The 22,693-nt window shown below is 34.1% G+C and overlaps 1 protein-coding gene across 5 annotated transcripts in view; it reads right to left on the bottom strand.

Moving 5' to 3' along the window:
- The window catches only part of LOC114940105 (dipeptidase 1), a 128,236-nt gene that overhangs the window by 88,278 nt on the left and 17,265 nt on the right, over nt 1–22,693 (bottom strand). For 4 of the 5 annotated variants that reach the window (XM_029314615.2, XM_029314617.2, XM_029314618.2 and 1 more), the window contains exons 2-3: nt 11,751–12,290; nt 3,976–4,284 (exon numbers count right to left, since the gene is read on the bottom strand). In XM_029314615.2, the coding sequence (XP_029170448.1) occupies nt 3,976–4,284; nt 11,751–12,035 (594 nt within the window). In that variant the 5' untranslated portion in view covers nt 12,036–12,290. Of the gene's footprint in view, nt 1–3,975; nt 4,285–11,750; nt 12,291–12,435; nt 13,883–22,693 lie in introns of those variants that run through there. The other variant, XM_029314616.2, reaches the window with a different exon arrangement.

Raw genomic sequence — 22,693 nt, 5'->3', positions numbered from 1 at the left:
ATGGATTCTCCCCACCTGTTCTGTTCGAAATAATTTTCGGAGAGCCTCGTGTGTACACAGTTTTCGTCGCTCTTTCGTGCGCACTCACACACGTATGCATATATACGTAGCACATGCGCATGCACGCACGCATACATAACATATACACACATACATCGTCGTACCTGACAGGTATCCTGATGATAGATATGCGCATGTACCGGTTTTTTTATTCGTTTTCGTTTCTTCCGATCCCTTCGCGATTCCCTGGCAAGCGGCCAGGCTCGCAGTTCGCCCGAACCAGGACGCGGGCTCTGAAGTTCGACGCGCGGCCCCGTTAGGCAGCACCCATTTCAAAATGAATTTTTCTCCTCTCTCTCTCTCTCTTTTTCTCCATCTCCTTGTTCCTTTTTCTGTGCGAAATGTTCCGGGTAAAACGAGGCTGCGTCGAAGTTTGCAAACCCGCGCGTACATTTCTGAGCGAGTCCGTGATTTTTTGGAACGCGATGTTTCCATAAAAATAATAAATACATAAATTGATGTGGAGATATTTTCATTATTAATCTTCCACGATGTACTTAAAATTCATGTATGCACAGAATATAATATCGTTGGATCTCTCTTGATTGATCGTGCCGTGATTATCTTATTCGGTTAATTAAATTTATGTTTTAAAAGGTAAAGAAAAGTAATTATATAATCTATATAAGTAAAATAGGATGGAAATTTGTAAGTGAAAAGTTTTGCTTTTTACCGTGGACGATGTATGTTGTGTAACAAAGAGCGCATGATGATTGATCGAGGAAGAAATCATGTAAAATTCAAACGTAATCTATTTTCGTTTGTTTACCAGACGACACTGTTGATTTAATCGTGGAACTCTTTCTCTATATATATTCAATACTTTTAAGGAAATATACGGAGTACAGTCATCACTGAGCTGATTCCGCAATATTAGGTTTTCAGAGATTTGTCAGGAACATATGTTGGCATCCTCTGGGGAAATAACAGGAAGGACTTTGCGCAATACACATTCGTCTGCATATATTCATTACGAATGTTTATCGTACATAAAGACTTTAATGGACAATAGCTTTCAAAGAAACTTGGATTAAATCTACAAACTATACTTTGTTTTCTGATTGTTTCTTCGTCCCGTTTTTCCTTTTGTTTCACCACTATTCGCACTATTTTCCGACTCTTCGCGAGAGATTTCACGGATAGTTCGGTCGCACGTACAAGATGAAATGCCAACGGGAGAAGCAGACCGCAAGACGAGGTCTCAAAGCTGAAAACTGCTTGTGAATTTTTCAGACCACGATGAATTGCTTCTGATAGCGAGTACGGACGCGAAAGACGGGATCTCAAAGGAGGAGAGATGTCTTACTGATGGACAGATCGCGCGATTTGTAATAATTCGACGAGCTCCCGCATCCGCGAGCATTACATATTATATACCAACGAAATAAATCTGTAGTACCTCCGAGTAAAGCACGGTGGATTAAGAAACTTTCGAAAGTTTGTTGTCGCGTGGAAACTTAAATTTACGATCGTTACACTTCCTCGTAATTCGATTTATTTAGTAGCACTCGTGTGTGCGTTGTGCAAAAAAAGATTGAGTCGATTCACGACGGAGATTCAATGGACGGGTTATCTCCGATGTTTCGTTTAATTGTTCAATTGATTGACTTACCGACTGATTATCGACTTTCCGGTTAAGTTGAAGTATTTGACTGACACTGACTGACCGCACTATCTCACGTTAATTACCGGACTTCACTACCTTTTCGGTTATACACTATAATTTTTTTAGTCCGGAAATGATCGGATCGTGCAAACAAAGTTTAATTGTAAGCGAAGAGATTCAAAGTTTAACTTCTTCGTTTGCACTTTTGCGCAATGTCTTAATTTCCACGCGCTATTCACTGCGTCCTTATATATAATTATTTTAAGCGTTGATATAGCCTCTCTTGAGCTATAATAAATCGGAGTAAATCGTAAAAGCAATTTTGGAAGACAATCGATTCGAACAAAATTCAAATGGTAATTGTCAAATTTAGACAATTTGATAAAAGTGTGATCGTTAAGAACGAATTGAGAGACACGGAAAATTTTTCTGATTCGCAATTTTTCTAGATCAACCGCTTAATGCTTTTTATAATCTTTTTAAATATAAATCGGAAAATTTGAAATCAAATTATTCGTGCAATTTTTTATCTTATATTACTGTAATAGCAATTGAGAGATTGGAATAATATAAGAATTGTATCTCTGTCTCTCTCTTTCTCGTTAAAAAAAATATATATGTTTTCATTAATAATCTATTGGTGGTTTATTAAATTGCACTACAAAGAATATATTAACAATGAAAAATAGCATGCTTTTAAAATTTTGTAGCGGGATTACAACCCTTGCTAAGGTACCATAAAGGCTTAATTTAAAAGCTTTAAATTTGCATTTCGGACTTCATCGTCTTTTGTGAGTTTTATGAATACGTTAGCAAATTAGCTCATCACAACAGTGACGTTGAATGCATTAGACTGTTTCATAGGTGAAGGAAAATGAACCATAATATGACAATCACTTTCCTCATAAAAAGCAGCTGTGCAAAGTATTTCACTTCAAATTTTGTAGTTGTATATTTTAAAATACAATTACGGGAAAAAAACTTTATAATTATGATGTATTCCCTAGATCTTTAAAACTTTGCAAGATACATAATCTCAAAATTTGAGCTGAAACAACTTATAATGTTCCGAGAAAACTCAGTTGCGAACAATGTCGGCCAGTTATACTATAGTTGTATCATTTGCGACAGAAAATCCAGAATCTCATCATTATGCTTCATGTCTGAAGATGTTCCATTTTTCTCTTATATTTATGAAGGCTCAAAAAGAATGACTTCCTATCCCTCATCACGAAACGTTTGCGGATAGAAAGATCTCTCTCTCTCTCTCTCTCTTTCTCGTAGAGTCGTTCTCGACAAAACGCAATATCGCATCGCGATTACAAACGTGCGCACATTTGTGTAACGAGCGCAATATTATGCATGATTCGCGACAAAGCAAATCCCGGAATTTCGTCATTGCGTTCTGTTTGAAATGTTTCTTATCGTTACAATTGACAATAAATCCAAATTGCACGAAGAAAGATTGAATTTTCTCACTTTCAATTAACTTTCGGATAAATATAGAAAATAATGAGCGTTATAAGTCTTTATATAAGTCAGAATAATAAGTAAGAGCGATATCAATCTTTACAAACGTCAAATATAATATAATTTATAAAAGCTCTTTAGAAAATTTTAATCTACAAATTAAAAGGCAATAAGAGCTACATAAGTTCTATACTAGAAATATATTTGTGAAACGAATTATAACATAAATTATTAAAAATTATACAGAAGTAAGTTCAATTCGTCGTACGTTTCGGTTGTCTTTTCCAACCTTCTTCAGCGCAATTAATAATTAAAATATTAGTATAAATTAACAATAAATTATTCATCGATGTCATTATAATAAAAATAAAAATGTCCGGATTCAAGTTATATGCTAACGCCCGAGATCAACGCATTTATAACGCAAAAGCATTATTTAGTATATATTCTATTCCTCACAACGTCATTATATGTAATAGTCGCGAAATAGATCTCTCGCTAATTGTTCTGTTAGGAGGTCGGTTGCGAATCTCGAATAATTTATTGTTAATTTATACTAATATTTTAATTATTAATTGCACTGAAGAAGGTCGGAAAAGACAACCGAAACGTACGACGAAGTGAACTTACTTCTGTATAATTTTTAAAAATTTATGTTATAATTCGTTTCACAAATATATTTCTAGTATAGAACTTACGTAGTACTCTTATTGCCTTTTTATTTCTAGGTCAAATATAATCTTCAATCAGAACGCATATCTCACTCTCCGAAGGAAAATCTCCGAGAGTGCAATGATATAGATAAATTTACCGATGCTGAATATATATTTTCGACTCACCTGATAGTCCATGTAATTCCCGTAGCCCATGTGATTGCATGTGCAGGCGCAGGCCTGAATGTGCCTTCGCATGTCGAGCTCGACCTCTTCGCCGCACACACCTCTGCTCGTCGCCATCATCGTGTCCCCCATGCAATAGCCGCCGGTGCAATACATCCTCGGGTCACTCTGATCCAGGTAACCCCCACCGGTGTCGTCGTATCCAAGTCCGCTAGTGCACCTGGAATCCGAGGCGTATCCCACCCGGGACTGAGGACGCTCGTCGTATCCCAGTCTAGACTGGGGCCGATGGAATGTCGAGGATACATCCTGGAAAGAAAAAGAAAATACAAATCACTGTGCGCCTTTAGTTCGATTACAGGGACAGAAATGCGATTCTTTTTCGATAATCCTTGTTTTTTTTTTTTTAAAAGGTGTCCAGTTTTTTCTCCTCCGTGATTGAATTTCGAGAGTCATGTGTGCGCATAAATTAATCACAGGTTTCGCAAAAGTCAAATAATCTTTGACTAATATACATATTCATTATAATATATAGAATTACTTTTCATTGCTCGAATTGCTTTATTAAATTAATAATTCTTCTCCAATATTAACACGCGATGAAATATATAGTATATATAAAAATTGATTATTTAATTGAATTACATTTTTGCATTTTGGATGTATTACGTATCTGCCAAAAGCAATTTGGCCGATTAATACATTTTCATAAATGAGATATCGCCAGCCAGAATCTCTTAAAATATGAAGAGATTTAATATCCGAAACGGCAAGCATTTAGAATTTGAAAAGAGTCGTCTTAATGTAACAAAAAGGTGCAATGCATTGGTATATGGAGATTGAAATTGCGTAAGAGCGTACATAAGCGTGTCAGTTGCATCTGTTGATGAAATCTTTCCATGAAATATTCGCTTCAACTATAATCTTCTATAATTCACATTTACGTAATAGAAAAGGTTACGTACTACTATGAATTATATCAATTTTTTTCATTACATTCTACAAGAGAAAATATGTTTTATGCAAAAATCCGTGGTTCTCTATAAGAGATATATTTTTTTTATATTAAATACAGAAACTGATCGCATATATCGAAATTCGGAGATTCGTCATTTCTTTATTTGTTATAAATGTATATTATTTAAACATTTTCTTGTAATATAAGTACCCGCTTTTTTTTATTACATTCTACAAGAGAAAATATGTTTTATGCAAAAATCCGTGGTTCTATAAGAGATATATTTTTTTATATTAAATACAGAAACTGATCGCATATATCGAAATTCGGAGATTCGTCATTTCTTTATTTGTTATAAATGTATATTATTTAAACTATGTATGACAGAAAGGGCATTTTATTTCGCCGCGTTTATCTCTTGTTCATTCTTTTGGTATATTCGCAGTTACCACCATCGCAATGGCTTACAAGTCCACCGTATTCCGCACAGTATGCACCGCATTCTCGTTCGATATGGGTAACAGCGCGACGATCGTCATCGCGGATCGCGCGTCGTTGTATCGCGCTATCTTTCCGCTTCGATACGGGGGTCCTCTCGTAACAGTAAAGTATCGATATCGCTAAAATAACCGGAACATATGTGTACAGCCTTTGAAGCCGAAACCACGTACGGGATCCTGGAAATTCGTCCAGTAACGTTCCACCCCGTCATCGCCATACGATTCCGAACGATAGAGACTGTAAAAACAGAGTTAGCACCTTTCTACGCGATTTCGCGAAAACGCGGCAAAAATGTCTCGGACGGTATATTTTTGATTGACACTTTGTCTATTTCTCGAGATTTGTGTTCGAATCGATGAACCTTGTAAGCTCTATCAAGTTTCGCGAGATAATATACATTTTTTAAAATAAAATATAATATCATATATCATCTTAACTTGTCACTCGTAATTAAAAAAAGTTTCTATGAAAATTTAAATAAAAGAATATATTATTACTTCTGATAATTAAGACAGCTATATAAAATAATTTTTAAGAATCTTTGTTTTTTTATATCGACAAAAAGTTAATGTTTTTAATTAAACTGATTTATTTGATGAAATTTTGACGATTTGTCTAATCTTACTGCGATAAAATTTTTTGATCTAGAAAAAAGCATGTAATGCGACATAGGAAAATTAAATAGAGAAAATGCACGTTTCGGGAGCCATCTGCGATGATATTGCTCGAGAAGGAAACATTGAGGAATAGATGGATGATCTGCACGTGATCGCTTTGTATATGCGTTATGCATCCACGAAATTGCATCCGCAGGCGATGCGGCCTGCGGCTAGCAATGCTGAAATTTAATAGGATATCGATACTTTAACTTTTTTTATATATCAAATGCCGACATTTATGTATCAAGTATCGACATTTTCTTCATACTTAATATATCATACATATTCATGTCGATGTTAGCGATAAACAAGGAGAGAAAGACTTTTCATAGCAATTAAATCCATAAAGGTCGACGTATAGATTAACATTTTTATTCGAACGTTTCGAGCGTATTGGTATTATTTTTCATTCTCAATTGCGAAAGAATAAATCATCGATAGTAACGCTCAATTTAGGAAGAACAAAGTATCGATGGTCCGATATTACTCATTTACGTTCATATGTTACGTGGAAATTAATTAATGAACGTAGAGATAAACACCAATTTACCCTCGATCGTATCATTTTCGGGCGATTCAGCGAAATTCGCGATCCCTCTTTTCGACGTGAACGGCCTCAGTCAAATCGATAGTTCGCGAATGGAGTAACACCGAAAGCGCCGGGTCGAATCAATTTTCGGATACCGAAAATCCTATAATGGCTCTTGGAAAATTCCTGCGGCTAAGTTGAAGCGTCCCTGCGCCGAACTTGTGCGAGCTGAGAAATTCGTGACTCGTGAGGTTACTACGGATTTCCGTCTCATAGGCGAGAGGTGAGGGATGAGGTTCATTTCCATTCTTGCGAACGCACGCGTATCGTATTCATAAGCGTGTCGAATTGGCGGAAAAATAAGCCTATTAGCAATGCGACGCTTTTTGCGGCGATGCTGCGTTAAACTTCGATATCAGGGTATTTTAGAGATGAATTTTTTTCTGTCGCTTTACGTTTCGCGCCTGGAAAGTTCTAATTGTAATTGTAATTTGTCTTTTCTGTGCTGCGAGGGATGAGGTAAAATATTATAACGTATGTGTTGGAGAAAGAAATTTCGTTGGTAGAAAAAAGTTACAGACTTTTATCAATTTAGAATTTAGCACGTACAAGTTTTTATTGAACGTCATTCTAATACTTGATATTATCGTCTTTGAGTATTTTGATTACTAATTTGCGCAAAAAAATATCATAGAATTTTTGCTTGAGTTAACATTCAATCTTTACTGTAATCATATTTTATTACATAATTTTCTTTATTTCTTTATATCGTTTAATAACTGGAGGAACATTGAATATTTGTATGAAAAGTATTCGCGATTCGCATTATCGATAACGAACGTTTCAATTCGCTGAATCATGGTGATCTTAAAGTCTTCCTTTTCCACGCTAACTAAGCTCCTATTTCCCTGATATTGGCAAATTCAATTTTCGTCGTCCGATAATCATAAATACCAGACTCCAGCAGTGCGTTCATTATAAAATGCCGAACTCGTTCGATTTTATTCGATAATTATCGTGTAATATTCGCACCTGAAGGCGATATTAAATTTAATCAACATTGAGATGCATAGCGACGAACTATAATATTTAAAGCTTGCACCGCGATTAATAACGTTGAGATAAATTATAAAAAGAAATGTTAATTCCAAGTCTATTAATATAAAATCAGAAATTTGAGTTCTAATGAAATATCTCAACTTCATGTACATAAGTATGTGCATATATAATATATAAATAAAAATAAAATATTGACATTTTTACTGTGTAAATGTATGTGTAAATATAATGTTTTAAACTTTCACAAAAGGTGCTCTTCATTTATTTTATTAAAACTCCACTTATTCACGTATGTAATTTTAGAAATATCGCTGCACAATATGGTATTATAATTGTAATATAATGTCAAATGAAAAAGCGCTATGTTGTGTGTTCATATTTTTAAAGTAATCAGAAATTGATTATAAATTAATTTTCGTTAATATTAGTAAAATGTATTCACTACACCATTTTCATTCTTGACAAACATTTTCTTGGCAAGAAATATCGAAATACACAACTCATTGTTCGTCGAAAACTTTGCCATTAGCGATTATATTCAGAACTTATTTATAAGCTTTATAAAAAATTTTAATTTTTCAACCGATAATAGTTGTGGATGATTTATGCAAATATTTACAATTATATTCTGCGTTTATAATGTCTGTGCTCTCTTATTTTGTCGGTACAGTTACGGAATAACAAAATTACGCTAACTAATAAAAGCACTTGTTTAACATTAACAATTAAACACTTTTAATCTGTTGTAAGTAAAAAATGTAAATACCGATAAAATATTTATAATTTATACTTTCAATATTGATGCTGCATTATTGTGAATAGCGCGTTGTAAGCACATTTATTTTTGTATATAATCGGCTAATAATTTTAATATTAATTCCATTTACGAGTTTTACGAGCATCAAAATAAGAAAAAAGTCATTATTTTAATCCATTAAAATTAATATAATTACATATATGATAACTTTAAAAAGCACAATATTAGATCAAAATATAATATTCTTACATAATGATAATAATAAAATTATTTTTTTTATTTGATTGATCATGAAGCAATGCATAGCACACAATCTAATATATTTTTATTTTAACATACTTGTTCATGTACTTACTAGTTCAGAAATTAATTACAGAATACCGTGCATAAAAAGGAATATAATACACGAAAATTAACTCTATAACAATGCACTCATCAAATATAGTATGTTTTTTTAATTATATTGCTGATAACAGAGTAAACAAAATTAAACATTTCTGATGAGCCGTTCGTCTGGCATCTGTACTCATATTCATCAGAGATACGTACACATAAATAACTTCAGTCTAATTATTTTTCATGCTCGAATTAACACAGGCGCGTGCATCATAATAATATAAAATAAACTCGAGCTTGCACAATTCTGTCAGTACCGTTTGCTCGAACTAACTCGGACTTATACATTAAGGGATTAATGATCCAATGTGTGTTTACGTTCAACAATTGAACTCCCTTGTAATATTTAAAATATTTTCCTTTAAATACAATTTATCGATTCAATTATCTCGCGTAAATTAGAGAACAAGCAGCACCGAAGCTATTGCACAGCTCAAAAAAGAATACCAGGAAAAATTATTTTCATAAATGTTTTCATGCTTAATAACGATTTTCGCGCTTAATTAGTTTAATGAGAAAAATCTCTCAACGTCGCCAACGAATTAAATTCGTCCGTACATATGGAAAGAGAGAGAGAGAGCGAGCTCTGCGTCTCTTAACTCTTATTAATGATGCTTTAAATTCTTTTATTAGTTATCGTAATTTTGTTATTCTGTAATTGTGCTGACAAAATAAGAGACCATTGACATCGTAAGCGCAGAATATGATTGTGAATATTTACATAAATCATCAATAGCTATTATCGATTAAGAAATTAAAAAATTTTATAAAGCTTATAAATAAGTTCTGAATATAATCGCTAATGGCAAAGTTCTCGTCGAACAATAAGCTGTGTATTTCGATATTTCTTGTCAAGTAAATTTTTGTCAAGAATGAAAATGGTGTGGTAAAAACATTTTATTAATATTAACGAAAATTAATTTGTAATCAATTTTTGATTACTTTCAAAATGTTAACACGCAACGGAGCGCTTTTTCACATTATTTAACATTATATTACAATTATAATATATCTATACCATATTCAGTATTTGCTGTTATTTAAATAAAATTATTTAAATGAAACTTTCGTGTTATCTTTATATAAAAAATAAAAGTATGTATTATCTATAGCTGCACATCTTACGTTATAGATAAAAAAGAATATTATCTTTACTAAATTATCTAGAATAATTTTCAAATAATTTTGATTTAAAATCATAACACATGAAAATAATGAAAGTAGAACTTAAGCAGTAAGCGATAAAAATTTATAAATAAAAATATGAATACATATATTTTCATATCCCTTTTATAATTTATATCTTTTTTATAACTGCATTTACATAAGCAGTCTGAAAAATGATTATCTAGATGAATCGTCATATAATTTTATCTTTCATCTAGACATATTTAAAACAAAATGATCTTCATTGTATCTAAGATGAATTTCCACATCATCTTTATCTATCTATTTTTTACCTCCAACATTCTCCGTTAAACTGGCTCAAAAATATGAGTTACCAAAGATAAAATTTAGGCACGATAACTAATATTTTTTTCGTATATTAATATTTTTTCGATAATTAATATCTTTTTTTCGTAATAATATTATTACATTCTCCGTTAATAAACTGGCTCAAAAATATGAGTTATTAAAGGTAAAATTTAGGCATGATAACTAATATTTTTTTCCGTGTAGTTAATTGAAAAATCATATAATCATATGATCAGTGTTGTGCTTACATGATTTTTCAATTAGCTACACGGCAAAAAAATATTAGTCATCACGCCTAAATTTTACCTTTAATAACTCATATTTTTGAGCCAGTTTCCATAATCCACTAGTAACCATAATCATATGATCAGTGTTGTGCTTACATGATTTTTCAATTAGCTACACGGAAAAAAATATTAGTCATCACGCCTAAATTTTACCTTTAATAACTCATCTATTTTTGAGCCAGTTTCCATAATCCATAGTAACCATAATCATATGATCAGTGTTGTGCTTACATGATTTTTCAATTAGCTACACGGAAAAAATATTAGTCATCACGCCTAAATTTTACCTTTAATAACTCATCTATTTTTGAGCCAGTTTCCATAATCCATAGTAACCATAATCATATGATCAGTGTTGTGCTTACATGATTTTTCAATTAGCTACACGGAAAAAAATATTAGTCATCACGCCTAAATTTTACCTTTAATAACTCATCTATTTTTTGAGCCAGTTTCCATAATCCACAGTAACCATAATCATATGATCAGTGTTGTGCTTACATGATTTTTCAATTAGCTACACGGAAAAAAATATTAGTCATCACGTCTAAATTTTACCTTTAATAACTCATCTATTTTTGAGCCAGTTCCATAATCCACAGTAACCATAATCATATGATCAGTGTTGTGCTTACATGATTTTTCAATTAGCTACACGGAAAAAAATATTAGTCATCACGCCTAAATTTTACCTTTAATAACTCATCTATTTTTTGAGCCAGTTTCCATAATCCATAATAACCATAATCATATGATCAGTGTTGTGCTTACATGATTTTTCAATTAGCTACACGGAAAAAAATATTAGTCATCACGCCTAAATTTTACCTTTAATAACTCATCTATTTTTGAGCCAGTTTCCATAATCATATGATCAGTGTTGTGCTTACATGATTTTTCAATTAGCTACACGGAAAAAAATATTAGTCATCACGTCCAAATTTTACCTTTAATAACTCATCTATTTTTGAACCAGTTTCCATAATCCACAGTAACCATAATCATATGATCAGTGTTGTGCTTACATGATTTTTCAATTAGCTACACGGAAAAAAATATTAGTCATCACGTCTAAATTTTACCTTTAATAACTCATCTATTTTTGAGCCAGTTTAACGGAGAATGTAATAAATATTATCGCTTGCTCGCATACCTGAGAATAGGATTCCTCCTGATACGGCGTCCTGCGATGGCACTCGTCGTAGCACCTGCCGTCGTAGCCGCTGGGCGGCCGTGGATACGGGTCCTGGGCCGCTACCGCGGCCGCGCAGCAGTCCGGGATCTGCGCCTGGTAGGTCTCGTAGGGACACTTGTCGGGCTGGACCGGCCTCGGAGCCTGGTGCACGCGCTCCTGCGGCCCGCCGCCGTAACCGGCGCCGGCGCCACCGCCGCCTCCGCCACCACCGACGCCGCCACCGACACCGCCAGCGTGATGCATCGTCTTCGTCCACTCCCGCAGACCTCCCCCTCTCGCCACCTGACCTCACCGCACCACCACCTCCCCTTCCCCCGATCACTGCATCCTAATCTCACGTGGAGCGCGACGCGCGATCGAATCCGCGGCGTGCCTCGTCTCTGTCGCGCGGCTCTCTTCGCACGGGTCCATCCTCATCACACTCCACAGCACTGTATACCGGGTCTTATCTTCGCTGGATGTACTCCGGGGTCGCTTTAGCCCATCTCAGACTCGTACCTGAACGATTATAGGGTTAATAAAGCGGTGGACAAGGGTGCTCTCTCGAGTACGCTCGCGAGCTCGCAACAGTATTCGTCGAATACGAAATGGACCGAACTCGTATATATATAGTCTACGCTTACTCGCGTTTACATTTAGCTACCTCATTCGAATTAATGCACCGCAATACGGATCAAACTCGGAGAACCATCTGTATTCTCTCGTAAACTGCCGCGCCGGTTCTCTTCTTTACCTACTTCGCGGACGTATTTACGAGTCGAGGAGCTTTTTTGCATTATTTACTCTAGCTCTTTTAATCTTAGTCCCTTCGGGCGCTTTTTCAGTGTCGTCTCTCGGTGTAAGCTTTTAGATACTATAGTATTCGTGGAACGGCGATGCTCGATCAACGTGCCAGACTTGATCCACCCATTGATCTTGTCTGACCCCTTGTCTGGAGGAGCGTACGATGTTGCTATGTAAACTAATGAGTTTGCAAGTAGAGGGATGAAGAATCGGTCCTATCCCGGCCGAATGCAATTTTGACGTTTTAAGAACGTCGAACATATAGCGTTGGATAATCACGTTGGAAACACGTTGTAAAATCGTTCCTTAAGTCGACAGACGACGATTGCGAGTCTTGCAAACGCGATCCACGCGATGAGTTTCGGCAAGTTTGTTTAAATTCTCTATTGAAAATTTTCTCGTAAAGGATACTTCGTCATTTCAGAGCAACGACGTGGACTTTCCTAATCTAAACTTGGAGAGTTCGTGCGTCCTTGGCTTGAGCTCGTGTATCGATATAGATCTCATTATAGATCTTGAATATATGCGCGAAACTGCATAAATTGCTTGACGTATCTATGTATGAGCCGTAATTAGCGCCTCTTAATTTATCGCATAAAAGCCATACAGGCGCGCCTGGCTGAAACTTTGATACAGTGATAGAGCAGCGTTATATAGCCAGACTGTGTAGAGAGACCGTAAAGCGTTCTACGTTTCTCTCTCTCTCTCGCTCTCGTGGCTTTTGAATGTAGAATATTATATAATCGCATAAGACGAACTAGATCGATTATCATATTTAAAGCAGCTATTTCACTTTCGTTTCATCGTTCGAGTAATTAAATGTGTGCAGTTCGTATTATATAATTATGGAAATCAAAGATTATTTTAGTCTTTATGATATTGTATTGTTCGTGTCGCGAGTGACGCTTTAACATGTTACATCACCTGAACGTTTAATTATTCCTCCAGTAGTTTGTAATTTAACATTTGTTATATATAAAATATAAAAATTATGTATAATTGAATATTGTACAATAAAATATTATTTATTATGTATTAAAATATAAAAATACGTCCTTTTCTGTCTCTGCTTTTGAGACGTGATATATTGGGAGAGAAAGAGAGAGGGAATAAGGTACACAAATCTTATTTTCAAAAGCAAATATCGCGAGTGAATGCAGCTAAAGTCTTCAGATACATTGTTGGGCTTAGAGATTAAAAACGAAAAATAAGTAATGTTTGTTTCAAAATAACATAAACGAAGTTTCTGTTCTGTTTGTTCGCAAATACACAAAATATTTTATTTTTTGTTTCTATAAGTCTAAAATAAAAAATGTATTACTTTTTAAAAATCCATTTTAAATTTTCAATAAAATGAAAAATAAAAAAATATTGTTTTTTACAGAATAAATACTTCTTTAATTAAATCCCGAGATAGAATATCTTTCATTATTAAGTATATATTTGAAATTTAAAGGAATAATGTTACTTTTATTTTTTGTCTAATTGTAACAAATACGCAATTATCAATTATCACAATATAAATGCTGTGATTAAAAATTTGCAACGAAAATTATTTATTCTGGTTTCATTCATTTTTAAATTTAATATTATTGATTTTAGTATTTTCGATTTAACTACCAATATACACGATGCCACGATTAAACTTTCATAATGATATTAATATATCTTTCACCATTCTGGTTATATATATAGAAGTCAGCGCTGCATTTAACTTAAATGGTTTTATTATTTTATTTAGATATTCATCTAAAAGTGATTGGTGATTGATATAAATACGCGCGTAATTCTTCGCCTTTGCATTATTATGTCTAAACGAAGTGAGTGGTCGCAATTTTTTTATCCATTTAATAAATTAATTAAGAGATACACTTAATCATTTACTAAATGATACACAAGAAAATAATTTTCGCCTAATTATGGAAAATAAAGGTAAAATAAGAATGAAAATTATATTTTGACGAAATAGAAAAGAAAAATGATTGTTGAGAATATTGCCAATTTAATATAATATATACTGATTTATAAATTTAATTTTATAAATATATTTTTTATAATATCAATTTAATATATACTGATTTATAGATTTAGTTTTATATATTTTTTATAATATCAATTTAATATATACTGATTTATAGATTTAATTTTATATATATTTTTTATAATATCAATTTAATATATACTGATTTATAGATTTAATTTTATATATTTTTTTATAAATATATATGTGGTTACGCATGATATCAATCATGTTCGAGTACCTACTGCAATGTTTCTTCCGTACAGCGACTTGGAACGATTGGCAAGGTGTTCTCGCGATTGATACTCGAAGCAATCTCATTATTACCCGCAATACGCCTCTGCTCTCATTTACTCGCGCCGCGTGGCACGTTTCGGACGTTTGCCGGAAATCAAAAATCCCTCCGCAAATACTTCGGAAGATATCAGCAGCGATTCTACCTCCGCTGTATCACAGACAGCATAACTTGTTTCGACCAACAAACTCGGACGTGCTCGGAACTGCAAATCCGCTGATTTTCTCGAGTGAATTAGGCGCTAGGAAGGTGGTATCGAGGGAGAATTTTTCGCGGTGCACAACGCGGATTTCGAAGATTGTAAGATAAAGTTCCAATATAGAGTTCACAAGTCGCGGAGTTTATTCTTTTTATTATAGTAATAAGTAGTATAATAAAGAATGAAAGAGGAACATAATTGTACAAAGGCACATCTCAATTATCTCAGTTTAATGAATCATTTTTAATGATTATTTCTTTTTATTCCAAGATAATCTTTCAAAGAAGATCTATCCAATAATTGCATCCTTGAAAAGACTAAAAGATTATTAGTGGATTAATCAGAATCTTTCAAAATGCAAAGTCAAATCTTTTTCATCACTTTGATATTTGTTATCCTTTTAGAGTTTAAATTCAAAATTACTAAGAAATACATATATATTGAGAAAATATAAAATATAATGATACATTTTTTTTAAGATAATCGATCCAAAATTTGAATTTATTTATGATTTTAGAACAATCTATGCATTATCAAAGAGCAAGGAATTACGCCATTTAATCGATATCTAACAAAGATTTATCTTAAGATTAACAGATAATTTCTCGCATAGTCTATTCCAAGATAACTTTTAAAAGAAGCTCTGTCCAATAATTGCATCCTTGAAAAGACTAAAAGACTATTAGTGGATTAATAAAAATCTTTCAAAATGCAAAATTAAATCTTTTTCATCACTTTATTTTTTTAGAGTTTAAACCCAAATATGAAATATAATGATAAAATTATTTTGAAGATAAATCGATCCAGAATTTGAATTTATTTATGATTTTAGAACAATCTATGCATTATCAAAGAGCAAGGAATTACGCCATTTAATCGATATCTAACAAAGATCTATCTTAAGATTAACAGATAATTTTTCGCATAGTCTATTCCAAGATAACTTTTAAAAGAAGCTCTGTCCAATAATTGCATCCTTGAAAAGACTATTAGTGGATTAATAAAAATCTTTCAAAATGCAAAATTAAATCTTTTTCATCATTTTATTTTTTTAGAGTTTAAACCCAAATATGAAATATAATGATAAAATTATTTTGAAGATAAATCGCGATCCAGAATTTGAATTTATTTATGATTTTAGAACAATCTATGCATTATCAAAGAGCAAGGAATTACGCCATTTAATCGATATCTAACAAAGATCTATCTTAAGATTAACAGATAATTTTTCGCATAGTCTATTCCAAGATAACTTTTAAAAGAAGCTCTGTCCAATAATTGCATCCTTGAAAAGACTATTAGTGGATTAATAAAAATCTTTCAAAATGCAAAATTAAATCTTTTTCATCATTTTATCTTTTAAGAGTTTAAACCCACATATGAAATATAATGATAAAATTATTTTGAAGATAAATCGATCCGGAATTTGAATTTATTTATGATTTTAGAACAATCTATGCATTATCAAAGAGCAAGGAATTACGCCATTTAATCGATATCTAACAAAGATCTATCTTAAGATTAACAGATAATTTTTCGCATAGTCTATTCCAAGATAACTTTTAAAAGAAGCTCTGTCCAATAATTGCATCCTTGAAAAGACTATTAGTGGATTAATAAAAATCTTTCAAAATGCAAAATTAAATCTTTTTCATCATTTTATCTTTTAAGAGTTTAAACCCACATATGAAATATAATGATAAAATTATTTTGAAGATAAATCGATCCGGAATTTGAATTTATTTATGATTTTAGAACAATCTATGCATTATCAAAGAGCAAGAAATTACGCCATTTAATCGATATCTAACGAAGAATCTACCTTAAGATTAACAGATAATTTTTCGCATATGATTCATAAAATAAGTCTGGAGCACAGGAGTGCAGGAGAGGGTCAGGACGAACCTGCAGTCTCCCGGTACACGCGCGCGCAATCCCGCTCTCCCGGAAACCCGATTCGATCACGAATTCAGTGTGCGCGCGCGTAGAGAGCGGCCTCCCGCCGGATTTAGTTCGCCCTTTTGTTTTATTTCACTTCTCATCTCTGACCGTTTCTCTCTCTTTCTCTCGTACCGCATTCTCGAGACAGCAGAGCGGCGCCTTCGATATATGTACGTGTCTTCTTACAGCCCGATGTATTTTCCGTCTGAATCCTCAAGTTCCGCCGTAGTCCTCGGTGTAAGCGATAAGCGCGGCCTCCGTCCATGAAAACCAAAGCTCTTCCGGATTCTCAATGATTAGCCGGAACGGTAGCCGGGAAATAGAACGAAATGGTACCGGCGAGCTCTCTTGTTCGAGAGAGAGAGAGAAAGAGAGAGACTGCGACTTCCCACGCGCGCACTGTTTTATTCATCGCTTGTAGTCACGACAATGCTGGTCTGACTTTGGCTCCGTTCCGGTCGATTCCACGGACGGTTCGATTAATCGACCGGAATTTTGTTTCTGTTTCGATTTATTCTGAAACTCACGTCCGGGGAGCAATCGTTTCATCATCCTTCCATCTATCGTGTTCTCGCTTCATAACGCGAATCTCACACAATTTCTCGTTCTCTTTAAACATGTATATAGAGATCTCTCATAAATATTGAGGAAAAAAGTCCGCCTCTCTCTCTTTTGCCTCGCCGTCCATTTATGAAGTTATTATTAAATAATTTGGAATACCGAGATACTTTTTCTCATAACAAAAATGTCGAGATAGAAGCGATCAATTATGAAAAAGCTTCAACGAATTAAACTACCGGATTACAAGCTACTGCAAATTACGTTTTACTTTTCAGGCAACTTTTAAGACTTGGTTTTAACAAAATTTCAAATTCACTTATCAATACTTGATGTTGGAATTTCAAGCGTTGCGAAAAAAAGGATAACATCCGATAAATAATTTTCGTTGAAGAAAAGTTGACTTTAAATTAGTCGAAGAATCCGAAAGAAGAAGAGGAAAAGGAAGATGAAAGTTGCGGCGAAATTTCAGGGCATCTTGTGTATTTACGAAAAATCTGAAGAACCGTCGAGAGATTGTCGATAAGAAGAGCTCGTTAGTAATAAGACTCCGAGTGCGCAAACTTGAGAAAGTTTCAATAGACCGTCGAATTCTTCTCCGACCGCTTGTAGCCCGATCGGAATGCATTTGCCGACATTTTAATATTCTATGATGGAACGTGACTACCGCAGTGACGTTTCATACATCTATTTACTAGACGGATTTTTATGCACTTTTCGTGCCGCAATACGACATAGGTTAACACGTCGCGCTTTACAACCGAAGTTTAATAAAATATCCCCGACGACGTCGCGCATTTAAGCACGGCATTCGAACGTTTTCCGTTCGATAATGTAAAACTTTTAAAGTCCAGCTTCTTCACGTAGCTTGCATTGTATCAATACATGATTTTCCCGGAATTGTCTATTATCCAAAAAATTAATTTACAATAACAATCAAACTCGAAAAATATTATTTTCAAGAGAATAAATTAATTTTTTTGATAAATTATTCAGCAAAATTAAATAAAAATGTTTTATAGGTAAGTTGATTAGTTAAGTAATTATATTGCATAATAAAAACGATTTTTGTGGCATCTGACAATGCACAAAAACATTATAGAGAATATACAGATAAATATCGTCAAAATTTGAATAATTATTGAAAATTTATCAGAGTCGCGATAACGACTTTGCTACTTATATTTTTAATCATTTTTATATATTGATAAAAATCAGATCACAATAAATGTCTCGAACTTGTCTACGAGTGCAAACTTGTTGCACAGATTGACGTCCCTAACATACATGTCGAAAGAAAAAAAAAAAATTCCCACGACTAAATTACATTATCCTTCCGCGTAAATATCATCGAGAAGGACGATACGAAGAATGACGTTTCTCGGCCGAGGCAATTTCTTCATCGTTCCGTCGCGTCGTCGTGACGAAATTGCCGTTAGATCGGGCAGATAATTTTCTCTCTTCTGGATGGATCTGAGGGTGGCCTGCCGGAGCGAGAGGAATCTTCATCATTTAAGGACGAACCGGGTGCCCGACTCTACATCGGACGCGATCATCAATCTTCGCGAGGCAAGGGTAACACGTTCATCTCCCAATTACGAGGCCTCTTCCTTCCGGGAAGGGAAGATTTGCATCTCAGAGACGGGTGCATCTTTCAGTTCGAATCGACTTTCAGCGAGATTACAAAGACATTCAGTTTATATGTCTTTCACGAAGAGAAAATTATTTCAAATAAATGGTGCTTTTATGCGATTTTTCAATACATATATGTTGATATCAGATTAGATATCAATTATGAATAATAAGCAATAAAGACAAATATCTTTTTTTTTTATTTTAAAAGCAAGTGAGCTATTACACAACTGTTGAATCGCGCTTCTTTAAATGATACTTTAATAATAATGATAACAATAATGATGATAATAATAATCCCTCGGTTATGACTGAACTGCACGCGACAGTAGAGTCATATGTCTAAAAATTTTCTACTCTAAAGAAATGGAGATGGTCACGAAGAAGAAAAAGCCAGAAGTCTTTTTCTCACAAACTACGAGCTATGTTTCTCTTCACAATAGGAACGATTTCAATAGGAAAACTGTATATTACTAGACATCCTTCCGTTTAAGCACAAGGATCGATTAAGTTTCTAGTATAATGTACTGAGAGAGAAGGCAACCGCTATTATAATACAGAGTTTGATGCTAGTTACGATCTTACATAACAATGTAATGAGCTATTTCATGATATAAGATCATAAATGCGCTATTATAATAATAAAGATCTATCTCATCATTCTATTTCATGTCTGATTTTAGTTTAATACTGCAATTTTCTTACATTACCTCATTTTAGATACAGGAGAATTTTCTCAAAATTTGTTGTCTTTTTCAAAATATTGATGGATTTGTTAAAAATGATACCGTGTTAATTGAATATGACATCAATGGATTTTTTGCATGTCTAGTTGTATTTTTTCTTGCTGTCGAGTTGATTAAAAAATGTTTTACTCAGTTCTTTCTCGTTCTCTGTTAAATTTCTCCAAAATCCTATACTAACCAAGAACTAATGTTTAAAGAAACTTTTTGTTACAGTTGTACATTTCATTATAATATGTTGAATCGCGGCCTAAATTGATTGAAAAGAATAGATGGCTTATAATTGAGTTTATCCGTCAGGGAGCTTGGTCGCAAAATATCTTCACCAGGATGCAATCCCGCATAGTTGGACGCGCCCTGATTGTAAACGCCATATGCTACACACGCACAATTCGTACGTGCAGGCAAGAGATATACCATCATGCCATTACGTCGATAATAACACGCTACAACGTGTTACATACCGATTATGGATCGAAGCTACTCGAAATCCATGTCGAGAGCTGCAAATCTAGATGCAGAACATGAGATACGCAATCACTGGAAAATTATTAAAATTAATTTTCGCTTGTCAAAGTGAATTTTCCATAAAATTAAATATTAAATTGACACAAATAAACTATTTGTTCTGAAAGGAAAGAGAGAAAGTTATAATCTCTTTATTTCATATTATTTGAATTTTATGTATATAATTTATCCTATTTAAAAATCGCGTTAAAATATTTAATTTTGAAATGAATTATTGAACAGTATTATTACGAACAGAAATTTATACGCTATTTTTTTTTTATTTATACAATAACACGTTAATGGATAATAAATTACACACGTTAAATTATGTTCCTGTGAAACTTTTAATTTCTAAATAATTCGAGTATGAATAATTTTCAGCTTGTCAGAATTTCTCAGCAGTTCCCTTTCCAAATAGATCGAATGAATCTGCAACGATATCTCATTTGAACGGCAATTCGATATGCATGTGTTACATATGATACAACATGTACTTCGCTCGCTCGAGATGTAAATATGTAATGTATAGCAAATATTACCTGACAAGCCACGTAGAGAAAACTTTTTCGCCGCGTCGACTTGTCGCGATAATATATCGACACTGTAATTTACATACTCGGAATTACCCGCAGCCATGTATACTATATCATACTTATCAATGCAAATCGAAAAGCTGCATTCGTGCAAAATCGCACGTAACAACTGAAATTTACGATGATTCACGATCGGTTTCTACATACGTTTGCCCCGGGAGTATACCGTTTGTTAATTTAAATGTTAAACACAGATTATCTAGCCGTTGCATTGATTGTATCGAATCGTTCTCGCCACAAATTACACAAGATATAAGCTCGTATAGCATCGCTTGGTAGGTCGCGTGTGTTATTCGCATTTCCTGGACGCACGCTAGCGTGAGCTTTTCTTTTTTCCGGTAAGAAAAGACTCGCGCCCCTGACAGGGCGATCAGTCAAGATCGAGCGGGACAAGACGTTTTATCCAGAGCCAATTACTAACCTTCGCCTCGAAAAGGGCCAACAATTTGCCACAATTTTTATCGCTTGAATATACGGCTAAATTGCTTATTATATTTTCGACTTCATTTTTATCGATAAATATTTGAGATAATTAAAATGAATTTTTGTGCGTCTCTCTCTCCCTCTCTCTCTTTTATTTAATATTAAAATAAATAGAAAAAGTAATCCGTCAATTTTCTCGAGTTATCAGCCAAAAAGGGATTAAGAAGAACTATAATAATATCTCTGACTCTGCGATTGCAGCGGATTAAAATTTGAACCGTAGTTCGAGTTCGGGGCTTTTCGCCAGGCTCGACTTTAATACCGTCGCGATCACAGATTTGAACTATGCCGATAAGTTGGATTAATTAACGGGCCGACGTGACTAGGCGCGCGCGGCAAGATAATCTATTCTCAGGAGATGCGCAAAATGCGTCGGATACTTCCAATAACTCATCGTCTCTCTTTGCAACGCGAACAAGATCGGAAATCTTTTGTTTTCGTTCGCGATATCTATCTCCTAATTTCATTTCCTTATTTTTCGCATATTCTGTGTCGCATAGCAGCCTCATTGATTTTAGTTACGAAAGTTTAAAACGTAGCAAGAGTCCGAACGCGCGCGCTCTATTCGCGTTAATTACACGCCGTTTCTCGAACGGCGTGAAAGAGCGTCTTATAGCGGATAAAACGTTAATTGCTACCGCCGAGTCCAAGTTCATGAATTACCTGTATTCCACTAATGACTTCGTTAGGGTCAACAGATGCGAGCGATTATTCTTATCGCGATGACGTATTGTGCTAATCTGCAGGCTGTCTTGAAAATTGCCGACTTTTTTACATCAAAATTTTTCGACAAATTTCCAGTCCATTCGATCCTATGCTATTGTTGATAAAAATTTCGATTCAATGCATTTTTTAAAGGTCTCGTTACACTCGACACACTCGAGCAACTTTTTTAGTCATTATATTACAACCGGTAGGTTGTATAAGCGCGAGCTTCGTTTTTACAAACTCGTTGATAACTCTTCCATTCGTTTTGACTATCATCATAGCGAGTACGTTTTGTGATAACTCGCCACTCGATTTCGACGCGGCAAGAGGCGATAGTCCATTTATTTATTTAAAAAAATTTTTTTTCCACACTAAAAGCCCAAGCTCTGATATCCTCTGCAGGAACTCGCGTCTATATTCGCGCTTTCACGACGAC

This window comes from Nylanderia fulva, unplaced genomic scaffold, assembly GCF_048542155.1.
Source record: "Nylanderia fulva isolate GAGA-0341 unplaced genomic scaffold, ASM4854215v1 Scaffold49, whole genome shotgun sequence".
NCBI lineage: Eukaryota > Metazoa > Arthropoda > Insecta > Hymenoptera > Formicidae > Nylanderia > Nylanderia fulva.
This window is presented reverse-complemented; position numbering and strand designations above follow the sequence as displayed.